The 26,560-nt window shown below is 43.1% G+C and overlaps 1 protein-coding gene across 4 annotated transcripts in view; it reads right to left on the minus strand.

Annotated features, from left to right (window-relative positions):
• The window catches only part of LOC115073851 (chromodomain-helicase-DNA-binding protein 1-like), a 346,258-nt gene that overhangs the window by 48,114 nt on the left and 271,584 nt on the right, over positions 1–26,560 (minus strand). For all 4 annotated transcript variants that reach the window (XM_029572735.1, XM_029572754.1, XM_029572763.1 and 1 more), the window contains 3 exons: positions 26,163–26,341; positions 18,264–18,360; positions 13,816–13,870 (listed from right to left, as the gene is read on the minus strand). In XM_029572735.1, the coding sequence (XP_029428595.1) occupies positions 13,816–13,870; positions 18,264–18,360; positions 26,163–26,341 (331 nt within the window). The remainder of the gene's footprint in view (positions 1–13,815; positions 13,871–18,263; positions 18,361–26,162; positions 26,342–26,560) is intronic.

Raw genomic sequence — 26,560 nt, forward strand, 5'->3', positions numbered from 1 at the left:
GCTTGGAGTTTACGGACTCTTCTACATGATGTAACTGCTACCAGGAATAGTACTTTTTATGCCAAGAACTTAAGCAAAGCTGACTAACAGTTCAAAAGGAGGGTTCCTGAGTTGGGAAAGGACAACACTCAAGTCTTAAGGAACCAGTGGTTTCTGCACCAGAGGTCTAACATGTCATAGCCCTTTCATGATTTTAGATATTAATGGATGAGTAGAAATTGATCTACTGTTCACCCAAACATGGTAAGCCACTAGGGTACTTAAATATACATGCACTGAAGATGTGGCAAGACCTGAATTAGAAAGCTGGAGTAAGTACTTTAGCAAATGCATAGGTTTACAAGAGAATGGGTTGAAAGTTCTCTAATGGCACCATTTGGAGCATCTATTCCATTTGAAGGCATAATTTCTTCTAGTTAATGACTTTCTGGATGAGAATAGTATGTCTACTATTTCTCTAGGCAAATCGAGATCTGCTATTATTGAGCACTCAACATCCAAGCTGTTAGATTTAGGGCTGGGAGGTTAGAATAATAAAGTGCCCCTTCATCTTGAGTTATTTATTTATTTATTTAGAATTTTTATATACCGACATTCTTGATAAAAATATCAAATCATATCGGTTTACAATGGAACAGAATAATCGCAGTTATGGCGTTACATAGAACAAGTAGTCAAACATTGAAAACAGGAGAATATAAGTAAAAATATATATATAAATACTTATGAGTAAGCAGTTCCAGTGAACCGCTGTAACTATTATAACTAACAGTTAATTATAACTAAGAATAAGATGTCATCTGGAAACAAATAACAATTGACAAGTATGATGAAGCAGCATAGTCAGTGATGAAAAGCAATACATAAGTTGGGTTGTTTAAACTATGTTGCTATGAGAAGGCGGGAAAGAGAGGGCGTGGAGGGTTCAGTGGAATCGGGCCCAGAGGCATCGGGTAGTCATGGAGAGGGAGAGGATAATGAATCACAGGTTGGAAGATGGGTTGCGAGGAACCGGCTGGAAAATGAGGAATAGGAAGAGCGGGAAGAGGGAGGGATAAGAGGCATTAAGTCAATGCTAGAGAAGTTAAGTCTGTCTGTGTTTCAGTTAAGACCATTGCATTTCAGTTAAGTCTATTGATGGATTGACAAGTGTCCACCCTAGTGTCCTGTTATATCTTTTGGCCAGTGTCCACCTAGTGTCCTGTTATATCTTTTGGCCAGTGTCTGAATGCTCTCGAGCCTCTGGGAAGGCTTGTCTGAAGAGTTAACAATATAGGGTCGGTCCCCAAGTATATGTGAGGACTGCTGGAGAGTTGAACCAGATATGCAAACCATTCCTGGACCACACTGGAACTATGAGGATGAGATGAGTGCAATCCCGGAGAAGCTTCTGCACTGTTTTGGTGATCAATGGAATTGGTGGAAAAGTGTACATGAGGCTTGTTCCCTAGTCTAACAGGAAAGCATCCTGAGACAGTCAGATCACTGGGTAGAACTGAGCAGAATTGATTTAGTTTCCTGTTTTTTTTCTGAGGTGAACAGATCCAATGATGGCAGACCTCATAATTCAAATTTTCTGTTACTGATTACTGTAGCAACCATTCATATGGATGAAACATATCCACGCTGAGGCAATATGCCAGTAGATAGGTGGCTTGTAGAACAGCCCAATTCTTGGTTGCTCAATCCCAAACCTTCAGTGTTTCCTGGCACAGAGACCATGACCCTGTACCTCCTTGTCTGTTGACATAAAACATGGTGACTTGTTGTCAGTGTGAATCAGGATGCGTCTTCCCTGAAGAAGATGCGCAAATGCAGAGAGCGCAAATCTTAATATTATTAACTTTAGTTGGTTGATCTGAAAGTGCCTTTCCTTGAGAGATCAAGTGCTCTGGGCCCAAAAGGATCCTGTGTGAGCCCCCATCCTTGGGTGGAAGAATTTGTCGTCAGTGTCATTTGATGAGGGAGTGCTTGAAGAGAAGCTCCTGCTTTGAGAACCAGAGTATGTAAGGCAAATGGTAATGAGACTGCACGATTTTGTGGACTCAGGTCCTCGATTGTCTGACACCACATTTCTAAGAAAGTCTCGATTCTTCCTCTCACTGGAGGATTGAAAATTGCTCGGAGGAATCAAAAATTGGGCCTGGGTTGGGCCAGCTGAATGATCTTTGATTGACTATGTTCCTGCGGTCATACATGTGACACTTGATGCAAAAGACTGGGAGGCCCCCCTCTTGCTGCTGGACTGCTGCCTTCATCTTAAATCTGTTCAGTTCCTAGTTAAGTTTTAGGTTGCTATTGGGAGTAAGAATGCATACAATTAGGGGCCTTTAAATGTATTAGTGTATTCACTGTATGTCTGGTAGTGACCTACAAACTCTTGATAAGGTGTGGGGAATTTCTGAGTTTAAGTTAAAAGGCTGGTTTATTTTTATTTTATTTTTTTTAAGTGTGAAAGTGATACCTACCTATAAATTAAAGGATGGATTGTGGATAGGTGGGAGGGTTAGGAAATACAAACACACAAACTTCTGTTTGTTGCCTGCCTTTCTGACTACCTATTTAAAATAAAACACACAAACCCACTAAATAATATATCCCAATAGTTTACTTTTCCCCAAGCAGTACTTACTGATTCTTTCCAGCCACCAGCAAGGTGATCCTCTCCTCTCAGTGCTCCAACTGAATAAATGGGGCAAGCCTTAAAGCTTCCAGAAGGTTTGCCTCAAGATAAAGGCACTACAGTTGTTACATTGAATAACAGTCAATTTATTCATTTGATTTATTAGAAAACTCCTTTAATTGAATAAAGATTAGCAACTTATCTTGTTACCAATTACTGTAATTATGTAACACTTTACAGCATTCAGGTTTTTTTCCCCCACTACCACAGATGATTCAGAAACCCAGAAACAAGTGGTTTACAGTAGGCTCAGGTAGGATAAGATCTTTGATCCAAAGACATCCATACTTTACAGCTGAGCAGCTTACTTGCAACAGAGCATCTAGAAACCCCAAGAATAAATACATTACAATGGGCTCTGGGAGGATAAGACTTGTGATGCAGACACCCCCACTCTTTCAAGTGATTCAAGTACAAAATGCCTTATCTGTATTGGAAAATGAAGAAGCTCTAGCAAACTGAAGTGGTAGCTGAAAGGAAAGAAGAATCTATGGACACAGAAATTCCATAAGGCAACCAAAAATCACAAGAGAAAGCTCATTCTGCTGGGAGACTCAGGCACCAGAGGCACTCATTTGACAGTTCTTTTCCAGGTGAGCACTATAGTTAAATGCCTTCCATGAGGGAGGGCGTGATACTTGACCTGGTGCTCACAAATGGGGTTAATGTCTCTAAATGTCCGAGTAGGTGCACATCTAAGCACAATGATCATTAGACAGTTTGATATTGCAAATAAGCTACGAAGAAGTTGCACAAAGACCTGAGGTTTGAATTTCACAAATACAAACTTTGTCAAAATAGGAATGTTCCTGGAGGAAGAACTAGAAGACTGGGAAAAATGGGTAAGGTGGAACAACAGTGGGCCAAATTAAAAGAAGATAATACAAAGGCAACAAATCTATATGTTAGAGAAGTAAACAAGAGGAAAAAGAAACCAATCTGGTTCTCAAAGGAGATCACTGAAAAAATAAAGGCAAAAAGAACAGCATTTAGGAAGTATAAAGGATTCCACAAAGAGCAACACAGGAAAGAATACCTGGTGAAACTGATGGAGTTGAAGAAAAAAAATCAGGAAAGCAAAAGTTCAAGCAGAAGAAAGGATTGCCAAAGAGGTAAAGCAAGATGACAAAACATTTTTCAGATATATCAGAGAAAGAGGGGAGGCCTGTAGTGATATAGTGAAATTGAAAGGAATTTGTGAAGAAAAAATGAAGAAATAGCAGAAATAATAAACAAATTCTTCAGTTCAGTGTTCACTAAAGAAGAACCTGGAGAAGGACCATTATTGATTAACAAGACAGTGGAAGGGAGTGAAGCAGATTCAACCCCGTTTACAGAAGAGAATGTTTGGGAAGAGCCAGAAACCTGAAAGTGGACAAGGCCATGGGGCCTGATGAGGTACATCCTAGGATACGGAAGGAGCTTAGAGATGTGCTGGCAGGTTTGCTGAAAGACCTGTTTAATAGATCCCTGGAAATGGGAGAGGTGCCACATGATTGGAGAAGAGTGGTAGCAGGGAGGAGGCGGGAAACTACAAGCCAGTTAGCCTCGCTTCTGTGACTCTGCTGAAGGAAAGGATAGTGAACTATTTACAATTCAGTGGGTTGCTGGACCTGAAGGCAGCAAGTATTCACCAGAGGAAGGTCCTGCCAGACAAATCTGATTGACTTTTTTTTTTATTGGGTGACTAGAGAACTGGATCAAGGTAGAGCGCTCAATGTGATTTACTAGGATTTCAACAAAGCTTTTGATACGGTCACGCATAAGAGGTTCGTGAATAAAATGAGAGGCTTGGAAGTGGGCACCAACTAACAGGTTGACGAACAGGAAACAATGTATAATGGTGAATGAACCCATTCTGATGAGAGATGGTGCTAAGTGGAGTAAATATTGGATTGGTTTTGGGACCGGTTCTGTTCAATATGTGGAGGGGGTTGGAAGGAAAAGTTTTCCTTTTTGTGGATGATACTACGATTTGCAACAGAGTGGACATGCCTGAAGGAGAAGAGAGAATGAAAAGTGATTTAATAAAACTTGAGTGGTCGAAGATTTGGCAGCTACAATTCAATGCCAAGAAATGCAAATTTGTGCATCTCGGGTGTGAAAACCAAAAGAGCTGTATGTGATGGCTTGGGGGGGGGGGGGGGAAAGAAGACTATCGTGCATGGAGCAAGAGAGAGACCTTGGGGTAATTGTGTCTAGTGATCTGAAGGTGGCAAAGCAATGTGACAAGGTGGTAGCTAAAGCAAGATGCTGGGCTGCACAGAGAGAGGAATAATTAGAAGAAAAAGGGACGTGATAATGTCCTTGTACAGATCCTTGGTGAGTCTTCACCTAAAGTACTGTGTTCATTTTTGGAGACTGTATCTCAAAGAGGATAGAGAATGGATGGAAACGGTCCAGAGGAAGGCAACCAAAATGGTGGGGGTTCTATTTCAGAAGACTTACGAGGAGAGGCTGAAGGATCTAAATACCTATACCCTGGAGATATGATGCAGACCTTCAGATACCTGATAGGTATTAATGATGCATCAATTTCAAACTATTTCTGCTGGAAAGTAAACAGTAGAGGTAGGGGTCATGATATGAAACTTCAGGAGGGAAGGCTCAGAAGCAATATCAGGAAATATTTCTTCACGGAGAGAGTGGTGGATGCTTGGAATGCTCTCCCAGAAGATGTGGTGAAGACAAGAACAGTTAATGAATTCAAAAGGGCATGGGACAAACACTGCAGATCCCTAAAAGCATAAAGAAAGGGATGGTGTAACATTTCTGCATAGGGGTAACATGCATGGCATGGTAGTTACAACCGTTAACAAAAGACATGGAGGCAACCTACATGGAGCAGCAGTTACTTCCCTTAAAAGAACACTTGGGGGTACCCGCACTGTGCAGCAAATACTATCCTTAACAGAACACATGGTGGTAAACTACACAGAGTGGCAGTTACTACACTTAACAGCACACATGGTAAACTGGCACGGAGTGGCACTTACTATAGAAGCAAATTGCTAGGGCAAAGTGGCTGGACCATCTGGTCTTTATCTGCTGTCATTACTATGTTACTATGAATATTGTTTGCTCTAAGCCACTCAATTCGTCAAGCTGATTGAGGCTGGATGTGGTATGTGAAGTAGAGTTGAACAACTCATACACAGACCTAAGATGATGACAGATGCCCTTTTCCACATCTAAAAGAGGTTAGGAATAATAAGTACTATCTTCCGCAGGCTGTAGAAAAGGCTGTGGCTTCTGAATGCAGTCATGAAGTATTGCACCACATAATTGGTGGATTGTGGTGTGAGTGTACAGCATGGAGCTCTGAAAGACTTTCTTGCCAAACCTGTCAAGTAATCTATGATCTTTTCCTGAATGTGAGTTTCAGTGAATTCTGGTCTTTTTTATTTTTTTTCATAGCAGACTTGAACACTAAAGACTGATTTCAAATTCTGGGGACTTCTGAACCCTGTATTTAAGGTCAAGTTTTCTCACTATGGGAATGCCCATAAAGGAGTTGGGAGGGCTGCTGGCTTGGATGGTGTGTCTAGAATTTGAAACAGACCAAGTCATTTTGAGTAGTACTTCTTTATCTTTGTGGACATGGACACCAAGCATCATTCCCATCTGTTCCACAAGTTTAGAATAAGGGAGGTGTTCCGGGGTCAATTATCCAGAACTTCAATGAGGAGACAGACCCTGATCAATCACCCCTGACTGGCCTTTGCTGCCATACAGGATGGTGATGAAGAACCCTGACTTATGGTTTCCGATGATGCGTTTAGGCTGAAAGGTGAGATTGGAACTCTGGTCTGATGAAACGCTGTAGTGGAGAGGAGAGGCTGGATTCTTCCATCCATTTCTTTAGAGAAGCAAAGAAATTTCACGTCAAACCTGCAAACTGGTCAAGTAACTGATGTCTCTGTTGACCTGGTAAAGGTGGTGGAACAACTTCTGAAACTAGGATAGATTCTTACATCTGATCAGGCGGTCTATTGAAAGGGAACAGAAATATGGAACATACCAGATCCAGTGTTTCCAAACGAAGACCCTCCGATAGTATCCTTGTCAGAGTGAGGGTTCTTTTTTATTGGAGGGGGCAGTGGCAAAATGACCCCCTCTGCCACTGACCTAGGATGGGTAGTATAAATTTGTTAGTAAAACAGCTGGGTAGGTCAGGTGGAGTGCCTGAGCAATTGATAGCTTTGATGAAGTGGAGTGCCTGAACACCTTGGAAGAACACAGCTTTGATGGCTCTTTAGTAAGTCATGTCAAGGAAGTCCGTGTATATCGAGGATGTTGCCTCAATGCAAGCATTGACTGTGTCAGTATTTATTTATATACCGCCTGTCAACTTTTCAAGCAGTTAAAATACATTCATAATTTAAAAACAAAATTTCAGATAAAAAAGGAATAAAATTAATAACATGTATAAAACATCATAAAACAAAATCCAGAAACACAGAACCAGCATAAATCATCTACAATCACCTACATCTGGACCTGGTATTCCCTCTCAATCTTCACATCTCCAACAGACCGACTAGAGAAGCATATAAAGGAACTCTACAGGCCCCTCCCACAAAAGCAACTCGCCTCACCTCGACCAAAGATCGTTCATTTTCGACAGCAGGCCCAGCTATCTGGAACAATATCCCTTCCGACCTCAGACTGGAACCCTGCCTCTCAACATTCAAAAAAAAAAACTTAAGACCTGGCTCTTCCGCCAAGCCTTCTCAGATCCCCCTGATACACATTAGCCGTGGTTCTATGGATCTCCGTACCACCTTGAAGTTTCCAATAAGATCCTCCCCTGACTCACCAATCGTTTATACTTGTTTACTGCGTTCCTAGGCCTTTTTTCTTCCAGCAGTCTATGCCTCCAAGTTTACTATCCTTGTTGAATGTAACTTTGTTTTTCCTGTTTAAACTATTGTCTTTGGTTCAGCCCCCCAATTCGATGTAAACCGATCTGATATGGTCTTTTAACCATGAAGGTCGGTATAGAAAAGTGTTAAATAAAATAAAATAAATAAATAAAATCAACATAAAGCAGAGATGCTTACCTGTAACAGGTGTTCTCCTAGGACAGCAGGATGATAGTCCACACACATGGGTGACATCATCGGATGGAACCCGGCATGGAGATCCGAGGCTCGCAGGCTCAGTGTATCCAGTCAAAGTTCTGGAAACTTTGACATAAGTTTTCTGGGCCGGGCTCCATACGATGATGTCACCCATGAGTGAGGACTACCATCTTGTTTGTCCTAAGAGAAATATTTAAGTTTCTTAAAAAGACACATTGCCCTCTGCTAAATGAACACCAACTAAAAGAATAACAATCAGGAGCCCCTGATCCAAAACTGTGAACTGTAATTTGTTAACCAATGTACACCACTGGTGTGATTGCATTTTCAATAAAAGCGTGTCTTTTTGAGATATATGTTCAGGTCTTTATGTTTGCCACATGTTAGGTTTTGTTGCATAAATATGTTTTTATCAACTTTTGAAATTATCTTCTTTGATTTCTTTAGGCAGAGTATTACATAAAAGGGGCTTTGGACATAAAATAGCCATTCTCAAGACTCATCCAGTCTTATTTATTTAAAAGAAAGAACACAACCCTGGGTGGCTAACCTTAGATTAATTTTAAAACAGCATTAAAAGTTGGGGAGACTAACCTATTAAATTTCTTAAATACAAGTAGTAAAGTTTTAAACAGAATTCACCACTTATTAAGAAGCTAGTGTAAATCTAGAAGTTTCGGCATAATTTGTTCTCATAAAGAAGCACCAGTGGCAGAGTTCTTACGTACTGGAGAGCATGCAGGAAAGTTTGTGCCAGACCAAGGTACAGTATATTATGATAGACGAACGGAGATAGAACAAGGGCATGCATAACAGTTCTCAAGCTGGAAGTATCAGTTTAAAGTCAATGTAACATCTGTAACTTGAAAAAAAAGCACCTTTAACCACTTTATTTGAGGGCAAAGAGAAAGGGTCATGTTCACAATTATACACAGATTACATTCTTGATTCACTGTAGGTATTTGTAGTCCGCCCACCTCAAGTAAACTAGGGAGGAGGAAGGACATTAGCCAGATAAAGAATTTCTGTTTTACTCATATATACCAATAATCTGTGCTGACTAGCCACTATTTCACGGAGGACAGGCAAGCCAAAATCTTATCAAATGCTTCCTTGTATGAGCCCTTAATTGACACAAAAGATTGGATGTTGTCCACATATAAGCGATAATCAACATCCATGTTTGCAAGGACCTGACAATAGGGTCAATGTAATATTAAAGAGTGGGGCTGAAAGAGCTGAGCCCTGTGGGACACCCCTGTTTTTAAATGACAAACGATGGAATTTTGTTAGGCAAAATAATGCTCTGAATCTACTGCTCAAGAAATAGAGAAGGAGGGGGCACAACAAGAAGGCACCCTGATCGGCTGTATGAATTGAGGCTTCTGTGTTCTTTTCCTTTTAACTCTTCCTAGTGATATTTTTCTTTTCCTTTGCCTGCCATGGGGAAAAGGAAAGGCATTGTTAGATCAGGAGCAATCCAGCAAACCACTATGCTGGAGTTTTCGACTAACCTGCCTTCATCGCCGCCAGACGCCAACTTAGCTGGCATTTGGGCTTCTGGTTTGTCGGTTGCTGAGCATTCACTTACCCCGGTACAGTGGTCCACACAGAGGCCTCCTGGAGTGCTCACTTGCGCAGGGGTTTGTAAACTTGGACTCGAACAGGACGCGGGTGATGCCCTCGCTTTGTCGAGCGGAGTTGGAGTTCCCGCCGAAGGTAGAGAGTCAAGATGGGAACCTGTGGAAGCATCTTATTCTCTTCAGGAGCTGGGGAGATTGTTAGGAGGCAACGTTCTTGGAGAGCGGTCTGTCGATGCAATTCTTTCAGCGTTGGTTGATCCGGGTGCTGATTTGTAGGAGGTAAAGATGGCTATTCATTCTCTCCAGGTCAGACCATCTATTATCAAGCCCACTTTGGTGACTCTTGATAGCTTATGGGGCATAATGGTTTCTACTGAAAAATCAGTTTCATCCTTGGTCTCAGTAACTCTTGATAGTCATTCCAAAATTATGCATCAAGATTTATGTTTACAGAGATGTGAAACCAAGATATCTAATTTGGAGGATTCTTTTTCCAAGGCTCAAGAAGTGCTGTCTAAGCAGATTGTAGAATCTGCATTGGTATCCCACAGACTTAAAAATTTGGAGAATGTGTCTAAAAATTTGAACCTGCAGATTATAAATTTCCCTCAGATAACCTTGATTTCTCCACTGGAAATGTTCAAAGTTTATTTGAAAGAAGTCTTGCAAATATGAGAGACCGTTTTTCCTCCAATTAAGAACATTTTCCATTTTGCATTGGCCAGTGATTGCCAGAACAGAGCTATTCAGGATACTTCATTTAATTTAACTGATTTTCTTGAGAACTCTGGCATTCAGTCTCAGTCTTTTTTCTCGTGCTACTCTGTTAATATTATTTGTTTTTTACAAGATAGAAACAATATCCTTAGTTTGTTTTTCGCTCATCGAAATGTTTCATTTAAAGAAGAGAAAGTTGGATGTTTCCAGACTTGGCTAAATCTACCCTTGATAGAAAAAGGAAGTTTCTATCTATAAGACCCAAAGTCATCTCCATGGAGGCCTCCTGCATTGTTAGACACCCATGTAAATGTTGTGTTGTATTGAATTCTGTACAATATATTTTCTTTGAATGCCTACAGCTGAGGAATTTTATTGATTCCAGACTTCAAGTGTCCCCTCTTCCTCTTTATGGTCTGGTCTATATAGAGCCAGCAGTTTGGATCAGAATGTCTATCTTATAACTATTAAGTTTAAATTTTAGTGTTATTTACAGTCTTGCCCTCAGACTATTTTCTAAATCCCCCTGTATAAGGTGATATATAACGAAGATGTATAATTTTTATTTTTATTATTGGATTTTTTCAGTATTCTTTGTTTTTCTTATTAAATATGTTTATATTCGAATTAATGTAAATTTCAATAAAAATACAATTAAAAATCTAAGTGGGGTCTCAACATGGTTGCGCCATGTGTTCTTGCACCGTACATTGTGATGTCATACATCAGAAGAACAGATGTGCTGTGGAGCTGGTGCATGGAGGTTTTAAGATGTGGACTTCAGTGCATCATGTGCACTGGTGTGTTCAATGCATCAATGCGCCATGCGTCAAATGCATCGGTGTGGCATGTGTCTAGAGCTTCAATGAGTCGTACATTGAGTGCACTGGTGGATTGTGTGTTCAGTGTTTTGATGCTTCATGTGTCAGGGGCGCCGATGCCCCTTATGCCGATGGTGGCCCCTTCAACAGCACTGGTGCCAATGCATTGTGCTTGGTATGTGGGTTTCTTTGATGCAGGCTCCAATGGTTCCAATGACTGATGCAGATTCTTCTTCAATGCAGGGCAGCTGACACTAATTGACCCTGTGGCTTCGGCCTGAGCCAATGGGAGAGTCTTTGATGAGCTCCCACTCAACTCTTTACCTGGTGAGGCAGACTATGCTGCACTGCAGGAGGAGGATCTGCTGCTCTTCCAAAGAGATTTACATGGTTCCTCACTTTGAAGTGCTTTGGAATGTTGGGCATATGGGTACATCCATCCACAGATATAGCAATTTGTCTGGTTTTGTTCCAGTTCAAGCTCATAGCCATCAATGAGGGGCCATTACCTTACCACAAATGCAGTTTTTAAAGCTTCTCACCTTAGGTTTTTCTTCTGGCCTAACATGTTGAGGCGGCGAGGCCTCTAGAAAAAAATTCTCTCTTTTTCTTTTTCAGTAGCCCTGAAAATACTGTTGTGTGGTGTTGCAGATTCAGCAAGGCAACAAAGAAAGAATACACTGAGGCAGAAATACCAAATTTGAAGATTAAAGAAAAGTTATGAGGCAAGACTGAGTACATATCCTGTGCTTATGTTCGGACAAAAATGCCTGAGGAGGCTCATGAGGCAACACCCATGCGGGAACTCCCACACATGCTCAGTAGAACTCAAAGCTCTACTAGCTCGGGAAGACAAGCCTGTTCGGTGTCGCCAGAAGACAATCACCCACATGTAATGGCTAATTCAGCCTGCTATTCGAAAAAATGCACAACCAAAATACCATATCTAATAAACTAAGAAACCGCATAAAACAACACAACACAATAGATAAGGGAAGATAAAGACCAATGGGCCCATTCACTCTGCTGGTTATTCTGGTCCACACTAAGGATATATTCTAGTTATCTGCAGAAGAGTGACTACTTATAGGATATTGTTCCTTATTGAAGTTAGTTTTTGTTGTCCTCCACATTCATTCCTTACTATCTGAGGTAGATAAGCATGCAAGTTCTCACACTTAGTCAAACACTCAGCTACTTCCTTTCTCATGTCTCACCACCAAACATTGTTATAATTTAACAGCTACAAAAAATAGTATGGCTGCTATTTGAACATCTGGCCAAATATGTTCCTGTGGTCTTCCTGAACAGTACTCGGGCATCTGTAACTTGCCAACATTAACCCAGTTATTTTCTGAGATGTTGGCACCTCATGGAGCCAATCCAGCTACTCTGTAACCTGTGATGTCACTAAATTGTACTTCCTTTATTTACATGTTTCTTTCTCCTTATTACCTCTGATCTCAAGGGGCTGAAGGGTGAATTATTTGCAAAACTTCAATTTTCCAGCCCCGTTTCTACCACAGTCTTCTATATTTATTTATTTATTTGTCGAGTTTTATATACCATCATTCGGTTTCGCCATCACAACGGTTTACAAGTTTTGATGGGTAAGATGTTAAAAGGTTAGGATGGGGATTAACATCGTATTCATATTGGTTAACACGTTTTTGATGGATAAAGTGTTAGAAGGTTAGTAGATGCATTGACGTACATAGAGCATACATTTATACATATAGCGTTCATTTACAGCATTATTAAGATTGAAGGGGATATTCTTAATGTAGCAAGGGGAACATGGTGGGGTTCTGAATGAAGGTTAATAGAGCGGGGGTGAGAAGGTTTCAGTCCAGATTTCTGTTATATTTTGGGGAGGGTGTGTATGAGTCATTGGGTGTTTTGGTAGGCTTTGGTGAACATCCAGGTTTTTAGTTCCTTTTTGAAGGTTTTTAGGTTGGTTGAGTTCTTAGTTCCGCTGGGAGGGTGTTCCAGAGTTTGGGGCTGCCGAGGGATATGGCTCTTTCACGGGTTGAGGTTAGTTGTTTGGAGTGCGTAGGTGGGATTTTCAGAAGGCCTTTGTTGGTTGAGCAGAGTTTTCGTTGAGGTATGTGTATTTTTATTGATATACTTAACCAGTTAGTTTGTTCTTCGTATATTGTTTTGTGCAGTAGTGTTAGTATTTTGTAATCTATTCGATGTTTTATTGGGAGCCAATGTAGAGCTATGAGAATTGGCGTGATATGTTCGTGCTTTTTTGTTCCTGTGAGGATTCTGGTGGCACTGTTTTGTAAGATTTGTAGTGGGCGGATGGTGGAGAGTGGTAATCCAAATAAAATGGAGTTGCAATAATCCAGGTTGGAAAAGATGAGTAGTTGAAGGACTGTTCTGAAGTCATCTGGAGTAAGGAACGGTTTTAATCGTCTTAGTGTGAGTAGTTTGTAGTATCCGTCCTTAATTTTATTCGTGATGTGGTTCTTGAAGGATAATTCCCTGTCAATGATGACTCCTATATATCTGTTCTTAGAATGTTTTGAATTCTGTCTCAGTACTAATTTTCACTATCTCTGCTGGTAGGTTATTCAGGCATCTACCAGCTTCTAAATAAAGAAATAATTTATGTTTCCTCTTAATCTTCCTCCCTCCCACTTCATATTATGACTCCTCGTCCTTGAAATACAGTATAACTACAGAAGAGTCAAAAACATCTTAACTTTTGTCTTTTTTCCTCCAGAAACATCTTGCTCTGCTAGCTTGGAGAAGCAATCTCAAGAGCAATCCCTCACAATTTATTCGCATGCTCCTATGTATTTCATTATACCAGTAATAAACCACCAGATACCATCAGATCATGATCTGAATACAAGATGGTTCATATAATGATCAAAGAAACCTACTATTAAAAACTTTTTATTCCATGAATGTCTTACCTGAATTTCTAATTTCATGAGTGTTCATGCTTTTGCTGATGTTTTGGTCATTGTGCTGTTTAAAAATAAATAACTAAATAAATAGGATGGTCATAAATATAGTTTTGAAACTGGGTTAATAAAAAATATACAAGAAACGTTTTAGCATTTAAACAGACAAGTGCAACTGTTTTCTTAAACAATCATATTTACTTGTCAGATTACAGCATGCTAAAATATTTAAACCTTTTAACTAGATAAATCACTAGTTATCTGTCTAAATGGCAAGTTTTGAATATTTCCCTTGCTTGTCCATCTAAAAGTTAGCCGGATAAGTTGTTAACTGGAAAAGATTTAGCTGAAGAAGAAAGGGGCATGTAGGGGGCATTCTGGGCTGAGATTCAGTTAAGCCTAATAATTTATCCAGCTAATTCCGATATTTGGAGTTAGCCAAATAAGTTATCTGGCTACAAGACATGCTTGAGAGCATGTCTAAAGTTATCTGGTCTCATGTGGCCTGATAACTTTATCCTGAACCAGCTATTTTGAAAGGAATATAGTCAGTTAAGGGAGCTGCAGTACCCAAAAAAAAAAAAAAAAAATTAAAAAACCCCACATCCTACTTTGCGGGCATAGTGGCTAAATGAGAGTCCCTACCCCTTCCTAATCATAAGAACATGCCGTACTGGGTCAGACCAAGGCTCCATTAAGCCCAGCATCCCGTTTCCAACAGTGGCCAATCCAGGCCATAAGAACCTGTCAAGTACCCAAAAACTAATTCTATTCCATGTTACTGTTGCTAGTAATAGCAGTGGTTATTTTCTAAGTCAACTTAATTAATAGCAGGTAATGGACTTCTCCTCCAAGAACTTATCCAATCCTTTTTTAAACCCAGCTACACTAACTGCACTAACCACATCACTTGGCAACAAATTCCAGAGTTTAATTGAGCGTTGAGTGAAAAAGAACTTTCTTCGATTAGTTTTAAGTGTGCCACATGCTAACTTCATGCAGTGCCCCCTAGTCTTTCTATTATCTGAAAGAGTAAATAACCGATTCACATTTACCCATTCTAGACCTCTCATGATTTTAAACACCTCCATCATATCCCCCTCAGTCATTTCTTCTCCAAGCTGAAAAGTCCTAACCTCTTTAGTCTTTCCTCATAGGGGAGCTGATCCATCCCCTTTATCATTTTGGTCACCCTTCTCTGTACCTTCTCCATCGCAACTATATCTTTTTTGAGATGCGGCGACCAGAATTGTACACAGTATTTAAGGTGCGGTCTCACCATGGAGCGATACAGAGGCATTATGACATTTTCCGTTTTATTCACCATTCCCTTTCTAATAATTCCCAACGTTCTGTTTGCTTTTTTGACTGCCGCAGCACACTGAAACGATCATTTCAATGTGTTATCCACTATAACGCCTAGATCTCTTTCTTGGGTGGTAGCTCCTAATATGTACCCTAACATTGTGTAACTATAGCATGGGTTATTTTTCCCTATATGCATCACCTTGCACTTACCCACATTAAATTTCATCTCCCATTTGGATGCCCAATTTTCCAGTCTCAAAGTCTTCTTGCGATTTAACTACTCTGAACAATTTTGTATCATCTGCAAATTTGATTACCTCGCTCGTCGTATTTCTTTCCAGATCATTAATAATATATTGAAAAAGTATGGGTCCCAATACAGATCCCTGAGGCACTCCACTGCCCACTCCCATCCACTGAGAAAATTGTCGATTTAATCCTACTCTGTTTCCTGTCTTTTAGCTAGTTTTTAATCCACGAAAGGACATCGCCACCTATCCCATGACTTTTTACTTTTCCTAGACGCCTCTCATGAGGAACTTTGTCAAACGCCTTCTGAAAATCCAAATACACTACATCTACCAGTTCACCTTTATCTACATGTTTATTAACTCCTTCAAAAAAGTGAAGCAGATTTGTGAGGCAAGCCTTGACTTGGGTAAAGCCATGCTGACTTTGTTCCACTAAACCATGTCTTTATATATGTTCTGTGATTTTGATATTTAGAACACTTTCCATTATTTTTCCTGAAACTGAAGTCGGTCTAACTGGTCTCTAGTTTCCTGGATCGCCCCTGAAGCCCTTTTTAAATATTGGGGTTACATTTGCTATCCTCCAGTCTTCAGGTACAATGGATGATTACAATGATAGGTTACAAATTTTTACTAATAGGTCTGAAATTTCATTTTTGAGTTCTTTCAGAACCCTGGGGCGTATACCATCTGGTCCAGGTGATTTACTACTCTTCAGTTTGTCAATCAGGCCTACCACATCTTCTAGGTTCACTGTGATTTGGTTAGTGCCAGCAGTCTGGTTCCACCCTGGTTAAAGTGGAGCCCATCCCTTCGGAAGAGACTCCCCCTTCCCCAAAAGGTTCACAGTTCCCTACAAAACTGAATCCCTCTTCCTTGCACCATAGTCTCATCCATGCATTGAGACTCCAGAGCTCTGCCTGCCTCTGGGGAGCTGCGCGTGGAACAGGGAGCATTTCAGAGAATGCTACCCTAAAGGTTCTGGATTTAAGGTTTCTACCTAAGAGCCTAAATTTGGCTTCCAGAACCTCCCCCCCACATTTTCCTATGTCGTTGGTGCCCACATGTACTAGGACAGCTGGCTCTTCCCCAGCACTGACTAAAATCCTATCTAGGTGACGCGTGAGGCTCGCCACCTTCGCACCCAGGCAGGCATGTTACCAGGCGATCCTCATGCCCACCAGCCACCCAGCTGTCTACATTCCTAATAGGTGAATCACCAACTATGACGGCTGGCCTAACCCTTCCCTCCTGGGCAGTAGGCCATGGAGGCACATCCTCAGTGTGAAAGGACAATGCACCACCTGGAGAGCAGGTCCTTGCTACAGGATCCTTTCCTGCTGCACCAGGTTGATGCTCTCCGTTCATGAGACCTTCTTCCTCCAAGGCAGCACCAAGGGTGCCAGTCTGAAGTTGGGACTTGGCTACTATGTCCCTGAAGGTCTCATCTATATAGCTCTCTGTCTGCCTCAGCTCCTCCAGGTCTGCTACTTTAGCCTCCAGAGATGGGACTCATTCTCTGAGAGACAGGAGCTCTTTGCATCGCATGCACATGTTCAATTTCTCACTGGCGGGTAAAAAATCATACATGTGACATTCGATGCAAAAGACCAGGAAGCCCCCCTCTTGCTGCTGGACTGCTGCCTTCATCTCAAATTTGATCAGTTCCTGGTTAAGTTTTAGGTTGCTATGGGAGTAGGAATGTATCTAACTAGTGTCCTTTAAATGTATTAGTGAATTCATTATATGTCTGGTAGTAGCTACAGGGGAATGATCAAACTCTTAATAAGGTTTTTTTTGTTTTGTTTTTTTGTGTGAAAGTGGCACCTGCCTATAAATTAAAGGATGAGCTAGGGGTGGGTGGGTGAGGGGTGGAAGGGTTGGGAAATCCAGTCTACTTCAGTTAGTCAGCCAGCGTGACTCACTGCTCTCTTGATTAACAAATGTTGGTACCTATAGCAATCAGCCCTACTAGGCTGAGCATCCCCACCTCCCCAAACACCTCTAAAGGAATTAGATAAATTAAAACTGGAGTGGTCCAGCTTTGGCCTGTCTTCCACTCCCACTCCACATCTGTAATGTTAAAATACCCCTTGGACTTTTCTCCTACAGTCCCACCCCAACCCTAACCCTCTTACCCCCCCCTCAGTACCTTTAATTTTGCAATTCTTCAGCTTGGATTGCAGCACATAGTGACTTCTACCCAGGCCCAGTGCTTTCTGTGTAGCTATGGGAGCAAAGCTGGAAGCAGATAGCTTTCGCTTCCAGCATTGATCCCACAGCAATACAGAAAGCGCCAGGCCTAGGTGCAGTGTGCCGTGATCCAGAGTGAAGAATTGCAAAATTAAAGGTACTGGGAGGGTTAGAGTTGGGGCTTAGGAAGGGAGGTAGGGATGCCCCAGGAGTGATAGTTTAACATTAAAGATGAAAAATGGGGAAGGGGGCAGGCTGGCACCAGACCACTTCATTTTTTAATTAATTTAATCCTTTTTGAGGGGTGGGGATACCTGGCACGGTAAGGCTGGTTACCATAGCTTTGGTGGAGGGGGTAGGCTGTTAATCAGTCCGGTAGGTTTGCAAAGTAGGGTTTTTTTTTTGGAACTGCAATTCCCCTTTACCGGCTATAATCTTTTGAATAAAGTTGGTGAGGCTAAAGTTATCCAGTCACACGAGGTCGAATAACTTCAAACCTAACTGGAGATATTCAAAAGATAGCTGGTTAAGTTTTAATGTTGTCTGGTTAAATGTAGCCGGACAGTCAGATATTTATCCCATTGAATATACAGGATTACTTATCTAGCTAAATTTAGCAGTATTTGTTATTCATTCTATACTTTCTGAATATTGGCTTCTTAGCAATTAGCCTGATTTAATTCTAAAGAAAATACTTGTCATTACCTGAGATTCTTGACGCTTTTTGATTGCATGTTTGTACAGCTTGTGCAGCTTTCTTGCATCAAATTCTGTGAACTTTGATACAAAAATCCACAAATTTCTAAGAGGAAAGAATTGACATGCTTAGTCTGACATATTCTTTAGTTTTCCAAAAGTACAACTAAACACATAATATTTTATTTATTTAAAAGTTTTTTCTATACTGCCTATACAAACTATAGCAGATCTAAGCGGTTTACAAATAAAATGGATAACATACATGAACTTCGTTAACAATGCAATTACAAGGGACAAAAAGTAATGGTGGACAAGATTAGATTTTCAAAATCAAATGTGACATCTGATGGCCTTTAAGTGAGTTTTAAATGGAGGAGAATGAATATAATAAAGAAAAGCTAAATTTAAACTGATCTTTTCCAAGCCAAACACTATGGAGTGAATTTTCAAAAGAATTACACGTACGAAAATGGCATATTCATATGTACGTTAAACATTTATGCCAAAGTCCTATTTTTCAAATGGGTCACATCCATGCGTGCCTTTGTTAGCAAAAGCAGTGCAAAAAAAGTGGGTTTGAGGTGTAATCTGCATCTATGTGCATAAGTTGCTATTTGATAAACCATGTATGCACGAATGTCATGAGCAATGCACAAAGACATTTACTACAGCTATTTTGCGTGTTAAGTTCAAACTTGTATAGTCTTTTTTGACCAGGTGTTTATCAGGCTGACTTCTCCCAGTGAGTGGAAATAGCAGCCAGCTAGGAGGAGAGGCAGAAAGGATGAGGGGCCTAACTTGCAAATCCTTGCCTTTGCCCAGAACAGTATATGCTACAAAGATAAAATGTGTTCAGAAAGCTCATGCAGAGCTTTGGGAGAGGGTGTGAGTGTGATTACGCTACACTGTGGGGGGAGGAAAGGGAGAGAGTGTGATTGGGACAGACTAGGCCATACTGGGGTGAGGGGGGAGTGAGTGTGTCTGGAACAGATGAGCCATATAGAGGGGGAGGAAGTGAGTGGTGGAGAATCAAACTTCAAAATGACTAATAAGCTTATGGCTACTCATGGCAAAATATTTGAGCAGGGAGAGAGAATGGAGCAGGAGGATAAGGTACCTCATACAGAGTATACAGGATCAGGGTACAGTTTTTGGATCTGTCAGAGAAGCAAGTCTTGCACAGTTTCGGGCTCAACAAGGAAACATGCTGTCCCTATGCCAGCGGTTAGAGCAGGACCTGCACCCTTCCACAAAAAAGGGGAGACTCCTTGCCAGTATAATCTCAAGATCACTACCACCCTAGCAATTTTGGTGACCAACACCTTCCAGACATCTCTAGGGATCACGGCTGTAATAAGCTTTTGGTTCCTAGTGCTTTCCTAAATCCAAATTGATATCAGTTGAGTACAGAGTGATCATCCATCAGTTAACTGCTTATGGATAATAGCTTCAATTAATTTTGTTAAAAATGATAATGAGGAGATAGGACAATAGCTGGTGAAACAAATTGGATCTAAAGATTTTTTTTTTTTTTTTTTTAAGATGCTGGCAACAGGCCCTTAGCTAATGATAGACTAATAACATTCATCAAGAAAGGGGAGATGATATCTGTAAGGAACTTATGAAGCATCATGGAACATAGGTGCAAAGGACAAAATGATGGATTCATGCTAATCCACGATATCTTGACAGTTGACACAGATGCATGTATCCGGGTCATTTTTAAAATGCGTTCGGTAGCAGGGGGGGAGGGTGATTCAGCCACAGGACAGTACCAGATGGATGGGTGTGCACAGGGTTGATATCCTTATGATGGACAGTAGACAGGCAGGGGAGGTTTTAGCTGGGAGGGCCTCCGTCTGCTGCGATAGACGTGAATCTCTTGTATATTCTTACTTAATCACTGCTTATGGGTAGTCCCATTCGGGTGGTATCCTGGAATGTGTGCGGCCTTCACTCGCCTATCAAGCGCTCCAAAGTGCTTTCGTTGTTGAGCAGACACAAGGCGAGGGTGGCTTTTTTGCAGGAGACCCATCTTACGGATGCCGAGCACGCAAAGCTTCGTCGCACATGGGTGGGAGAAGTTCGTTATGCTTCCGCCTCGACCAAGTCGGCTGGGGTGGCCATTTTATTCCACAAACAACTTCCCATTACCATCCGTAGGGAACTTAAAGACCCTAAAGGGCGTTACATTATTTTGGTGGCGGAGCTCTATAATTGTCCGGTGGTATTGTGTAACCTATATGCGCCCAACACCTTTGACCCAGCCTTCTATCGGGGATTGTATTCCCATCTGCTCCCTTATTTGACTGACACTCTAATCTTAGGGGGAGACTTCAATACAGTCCGGGACTTGCAATTAGACACTTCTGGGAGTCGTAGTTGGGACACGGGGGTGGGACGTGGCCCAGACCTGCTGGAATCCCGACTCCATCTTTTAGATGCGTGGAGGACCCTACATCCTATTGAGCGCGATTTCACACATTTGTCTCGGGCACATACCTCTTTTTCAAGAATTGATTTCTTCCTCATTAGTTCCCACGCGTTCTCTCGGGTACGGGAGGCGGGCATTGAGAGCATAGTAGTATCTGACCACGCCCCGGTGTGGGTGGATCTGGAGTTTTTGCCTCCCTCCCCCGGACCAAAATTTTGGCGTTACCCTTATTATTTGGCCCAAGATGAGAAATTTGGGGAATTTTTATCAGTCAAGTGGAAAGAATATGCCGAACATAATCAGGCCCATGTGTCCCAACCCGCACTGTATTGGAACAACGCCAAAGCGGTTTTGCGTGGTGAGATTATCTCGTATGTTTCCCATCGTCGGAAAATATTGGACAAGCGGATTTTGAGCTTAAGCACTCAGGTCCGTCAGGCACGTACTCATAGGGGTAGATTTTAAAAGAAGCGCGATCAGCCTACTTTTGCTTGCGCATCAGACTCAAGCAAAAGTACGCTGGATTTTAGTAGATACGCGCGGAGCCGCGCGTATCCACTAAAATCCTGGATCGGCGCGCGCAAGGCTATCGATTTTGTATAGCCTGCGCGCGCCGAGCCGCGCTGCCTCCCCCCGTTCCCTCCAAGGCCGCTCCGAAATCGGAGCGGCCTTGGAGGGAACTTTCCTTTGCCCTCCCCTCACCTTCCCCTCCCTTCCCCTACCTAACCCACCCGCCCGGCCCTGTCTACACCCCCCCCTTACCTTTGTCGGGGGATTTACGCCTCCCGGAGGGAGACGTAAATCCCCGCGCGCCAGCGGGCCTGCTGCGCGCCGGGCCGCGACCTGGGGGCGGGCACGGAGGGCGCGGCCACGCCCCCGGGCCTTAGCCACGCCCCGTACCCGCCCCCAAAACGCTGCCGACACGCCCCCGGAACGCCGCGACGACCGGGCCCGCCCCCGACACGCCCCCGACACGCCCCCCTCCGAGAACCCCGGGACTTACGCGAGTCCCGGGGCTCTGCGCGCGCCGGGAGGCCTATGTAAAATAGGCTTCCCGGCGCGCAGGGCCCTGCTCGCCTAAATCCGCCCGGTTTTGGGCGGATTTAGGCGAGCAGGGCTCTGAAAATCTACCCCATATGCTTCACTCTAAATCGGTGGAGGCCCGGACCTCCTACATATCCAAGCAACATGCTCTCAATGCATTGCTTCACCAACGGGCAAAGAAAAGTTACTTATATTACAAATTCAAACTCTTTCAATATAGTAACAAAGCTGGGAAAATGATGTCCCACCTCATTAGATCTTCTAGGACCAGCCGTTTCATTCCGGCGATTCGCCTTTCCCCTACGGTGGTGGCTAAGGACACATCCACTATACTTACCCGCTTTCGGGATTACTACTCTTCTCTTTATGAGTCTGGTGGGGGAGACCCGATCGCGCATCAGAAGTTTTGTGAGGGCCTTCCGCTCCCCCACCTGACTAGGGATCAACTAGATAAGTTAAATGCCCCGATCTCGGAGACGGAAGTGCGGCTCACCATTCATCGCTCCCATAATCTCAAGGCTCCGGGACCCGATGGGTTTACGGCGGAATTTTACAAACTGTTAACGGACCAGGATTCCGCACCCTTGGCTTTGATGTATACCCATATGATCGCTCGCGGCACCTTTCCCCCACATGATAACCTAGCTAACATAGTTCTCATACCTAAGCCGGGGAAAGACCCCCTGGTCCCGGAATCCTATCGCCCAATATCATTACTTAATTATGACCACAAGCTACTCGCTAAGATTTTAGCGGAGAGATTAGCAGACTGTCTACCCAGCCTGGTAGGTGATCACCAAGTGGGCTTTGTCCGCCAACGCTATGCGATATCTAATATTCGTAAAATTTTATCAGCCATGACTATGAGCCAACACATGGCTCAACCTTATTTGGCCATCAGCTTCGACGCTGACAAAGCGTTTGATAGAGTGGAGTGGGAGTACCTTTTTTTTGTGTTGCAGCGTATGGGGTTTGAGGGCCTTTTTCTACAGGCGGTCCACCTTCTTTATGATAAACCACGGGCACGGAGAGTGGCGAATGGCGCACAGTCCGAACCCTTTCCAGTTATGCGGGGTACCCGACAGGGTTGTCCATTATCCCCCTTGCTGTTCCTATTACAACTGGAACCTCTGCTCCTAGCCATCAGTGCGACCCCGGGCATTCGCGGTCTTCGTATGGACTCCACTATCTTTAAACACGTGGCTTTTGCGGATGACCTTCTAGTTTTTATCACTAGGCCTCAGTCGTCCTTACCACCCCTTCTTCAATTGATAGGGACTTTTGGGACTTTTTCTGGTCTTCGCCTCAATGAGTCCAAATCTTCCGCCTTGGCCTATCCCCCTACCCTGAGAGATACCTGGGCTGGCCCATTTCCATTGCGGTGGGCGGGGGAGAGTCTACGTTATCTGGGCGTCTTTCTTCCCTCGGACCTGGACTCGGTATACCGGGTCAATGTACCTAGTCTCATCAGTTATACTCGGGACACCTTGGCCACTTGGAAGGCTTTACCCCTTTCGGTGGCGGGTAGAGTTGCACTCTTTAAGATGACATTGCTCCCGAAATGGCTCTATCTTTTGCAACATGTGCCGCTCTTCTTGAAAAAGCGGGACCTGGTGGCGGTGGAGACGGCGATGCGCAGATTTTTCTGGCGGGGGGGGAAGGCTAGACTCCCGTTTAAGTGGCTGCAGAATACATGGGCGAGGGGAGGCATGGGGGTCCCTAATCTAGCTCATTATAACCTGGCCTGCAATTTGAGGATACTCCGCAACTGGTTAATTGATACCTCAGATTATGCCCCGCTGTTGGTGGAAAGGGCCTTGCTACATCCATTGGCCCCCTCCTATGTGCTACAGGCACAATCCTGCCATCTCCCCCCGATTATCAATACTTCGGCTCTCACGCGGCCTCTGCGCCGTACTTGGAGCCGTTTGACACATCTTTTACAAATTCCTGCGCTCTGTGCTTATTTCCTACCTCTCCGCGGTAATGCGGAGTTTTCCCCAGGCTCTCAATCTATTATGTTCCGCGAGTGGGACGCTAAGGGAATCACCCGCTTGGGGCATCTCTGGTCCCGGGAGGGGGTGTTTATGCAGTTTGCGGATGTTCAAGCTCTTTATTTATTGGGGCACTCGCACACATTTCCATATTTACAGGTGCGACACTACGCCCGGACATTGCCATTAGAGGCCCAGGCGATGTCTACATACACAGCGCTAGACAATATCTTTCATTTTGAGACGCCCAGGGCCCCCTCACTTTCTAGTTATTATAGGGCTTTGCGGCAACATGCTGAGGTGGATGTCTGTGCTATCCTGGAAGCTCGCTGGAATGGGGATGGGGTGTTTCGTCTCTCCAGTTTAATTTTACGTATCTGTTTTCGGCGATTAACCAGGATCTCCCCTAACATGTACTACAGGGAAATGCAGTTCCGGTTCCTGAGTCGGGCTTATATATCTCCTCAACGTGCTTTTCAGCTGACCATTGCGTCTACACCTGTGTGTCCTCGCTGTTCCGGGGCAGAGGGTTCCATGTCCCACGTTTTTTGGATTTGTCCCCCGATACTCTGCTTTTGGCGTCGGATTGTGGACTATTTGGTGGAACTGCTTGATGTGGGACTGCCCTTTTCTCCCCTGTGGTTTTTGTTCGGCTGCATTTCCCCCCTTCGGGTGCGAGATCCTGGTTCTCGCCTGTTGCTTCAAAAAGCGAGCTTAATAGGGAAGAAGGTTATATTGCAAAACTGGCGATCATCCGATGCCCCATCCTTTGGAGCATGGCGGAACTGTTTCCATGCCCTGATGACCATGGAAAGCATGGCGGCGCGGGGTTCCCCACGACGACGGCGCTTTTTCCTCAGTGTTTGGAATGCTTATCTTCAACGGCTTCCACATCGTGCCCGGAGTTTGATCCTGAATGATTGAGGTGCGCAGGATTCCTCCTAGTCGACAGCTTTGCTGCTCTGGTGTACAAGGACTTCCTGAAACTGTCTGTTCCATCTGGTGCATGTTCTTCTGGCTGGGAGAAGGGGGGGGGGGGGGGGGGGATTGGGTGGGTAGGGAGGGGGGGAGGGGAGAGCTTGCATAAACTGTTGTTGGTACAGATTCTAGCGGAGAGGGAAAAGTAACCACCCGTCTCCGTGGTGTTGTATGTTTATTTTTGAAAATCCAATAAAATTGTTTAAATCAAAAAAAAAAACAAAAACAAAAAAAAAAAATGCGTTCGGTGCGTGCTCAGCCCGGCCATGTACATATCTCCCGGTTTTCACACACACCAGGCTTTAAAAATTTAGCTTTAGAGAAGAGCCACTGCTATTACTAGCATCAGAAGCATGGGATTTACTTAGTGCTTGGGTACTTTCCAGGTTCTTGTAGCCTGGACTGGCCATTGTTGGTAAGATGATGCTGGGCTTGAAGGACCCTTGGTCTGATTCAGTATGGCAAAACCTTATGTTCTTATCTTTATCTTTGAGGACCACTAGATCTTAATAGTATCCCAATTAAAGAGTCATTGACTTAAGTCTGTCGATATGCCCTCAGATTAATGTAGTAATCAAAGTGACATTTTTTAAACTGAGAATTCTGCACCATTTAAAGTCACTACTGGAAGGAAAGGAATTTTGTACAGATTTGCAATCACTGTTATTTACCGGTCTCGACTACTTCATATACTTCGGAATTCCTGTTTCAACTTGAGGGCTTTTAGAAGTTGCTCAGAATGCTGCCACACATGTATTGACAGGTGTAAATGGCTCCTAGTATCATGGTGAGTTAAATTTAAAGTCACCAATGATAACACATAGATTGCCTGATAGTTCTGAATCATCATAAATGACTCGAGTACCATGCTTAAGATCTATAATCCATTTCGTAATTTATGATCACTGCAGTCCAAACTACTTTCTGTTCCCTCAGTAAAAGCAGCATTTCTATCTGAGATCAGGGAATGTGCTTTCTCTTAGGTCTTCTGGGAGTATGGCAGGGTTGCCAGCTTCCTAAAAACATTATCACTGACACTCTATCTGCCACTCGTCTAGGAACTCCGACCCCGGCTTTCTTTCTTCTGCAGCATTTGAAATCAAGGAAAGGGCCAGGCTACTAAGAAACCTTTCTTGATGAATTGACCTATCTGTGCCCTGAGGGGAAGCGGGGGGGGGGGGGGGGGGGGTGCCATTTCATCCTCCACCCCAGGCAGCAGATTGTCTTGAGCCTCCCCTCACAGACACAGCTTTTTAATGTGTTTACTGTACAGACATACAAATCTTTCTTTTGGAGAACCGGGTCATTTGTTTTCTTCCCTCCCTTAAATGTTGCTTGTAAAGTCTTAGGATTCACCAAGAAAAGTGGAGGTTGTCAGAAATGAGCCAGAATTGTTATTCCAGGACCAAGTCTCTATCTAGTATATCACCTGTGAAAAAAAGTTTCACTACTTACTTTCTCCACTGTTTAATTTGTTCAGGGTTGGAGTATTCTTTTAAACACTCTGTGATGTGATCTCCAATTTTGATCAAGCAATGCCGAGTGTGCTCCAGCTGTTCCCTCTCTGAAAGTCCCTTCTCCGGTTTATCCAGTTGTTTCAGTGCTGCTTTGATAGGCCTCATTCTCTCTTTGCACTGTGAAATGAGGAAAAGGAATTTATAGGTGTAGTAAAGAAGGATAAAGTATAAACCGTAAACCACCTTTGCTGTGATATTTACATGGGCTGGGGCAGTACTATTCTAAGCCAAAGGAAATACCAGATCTCTCTTTGCAGCTCATAAAAACATATTTCTCTACAAGTTTCCTGACTAAAATCAGCTATAATAATTGCACTGCATTTTTATTTAATGTAG

The sequence above is a fragment of the Rhinatrema bivittatum genome, chromosome 1, assembly GCF_901001135.1.
Source record: "Rhinatrema bivittatum chromosome 1, aRhiBiv1.1, whole genome shotgun sequence".
Lineage (NCBI taxonomy): Eukaryota > Metazoa > Chordata > Amphibia > Gymnophiona > Rhinatrematidae > Rhinatrema > Rhinatrema bivittatum.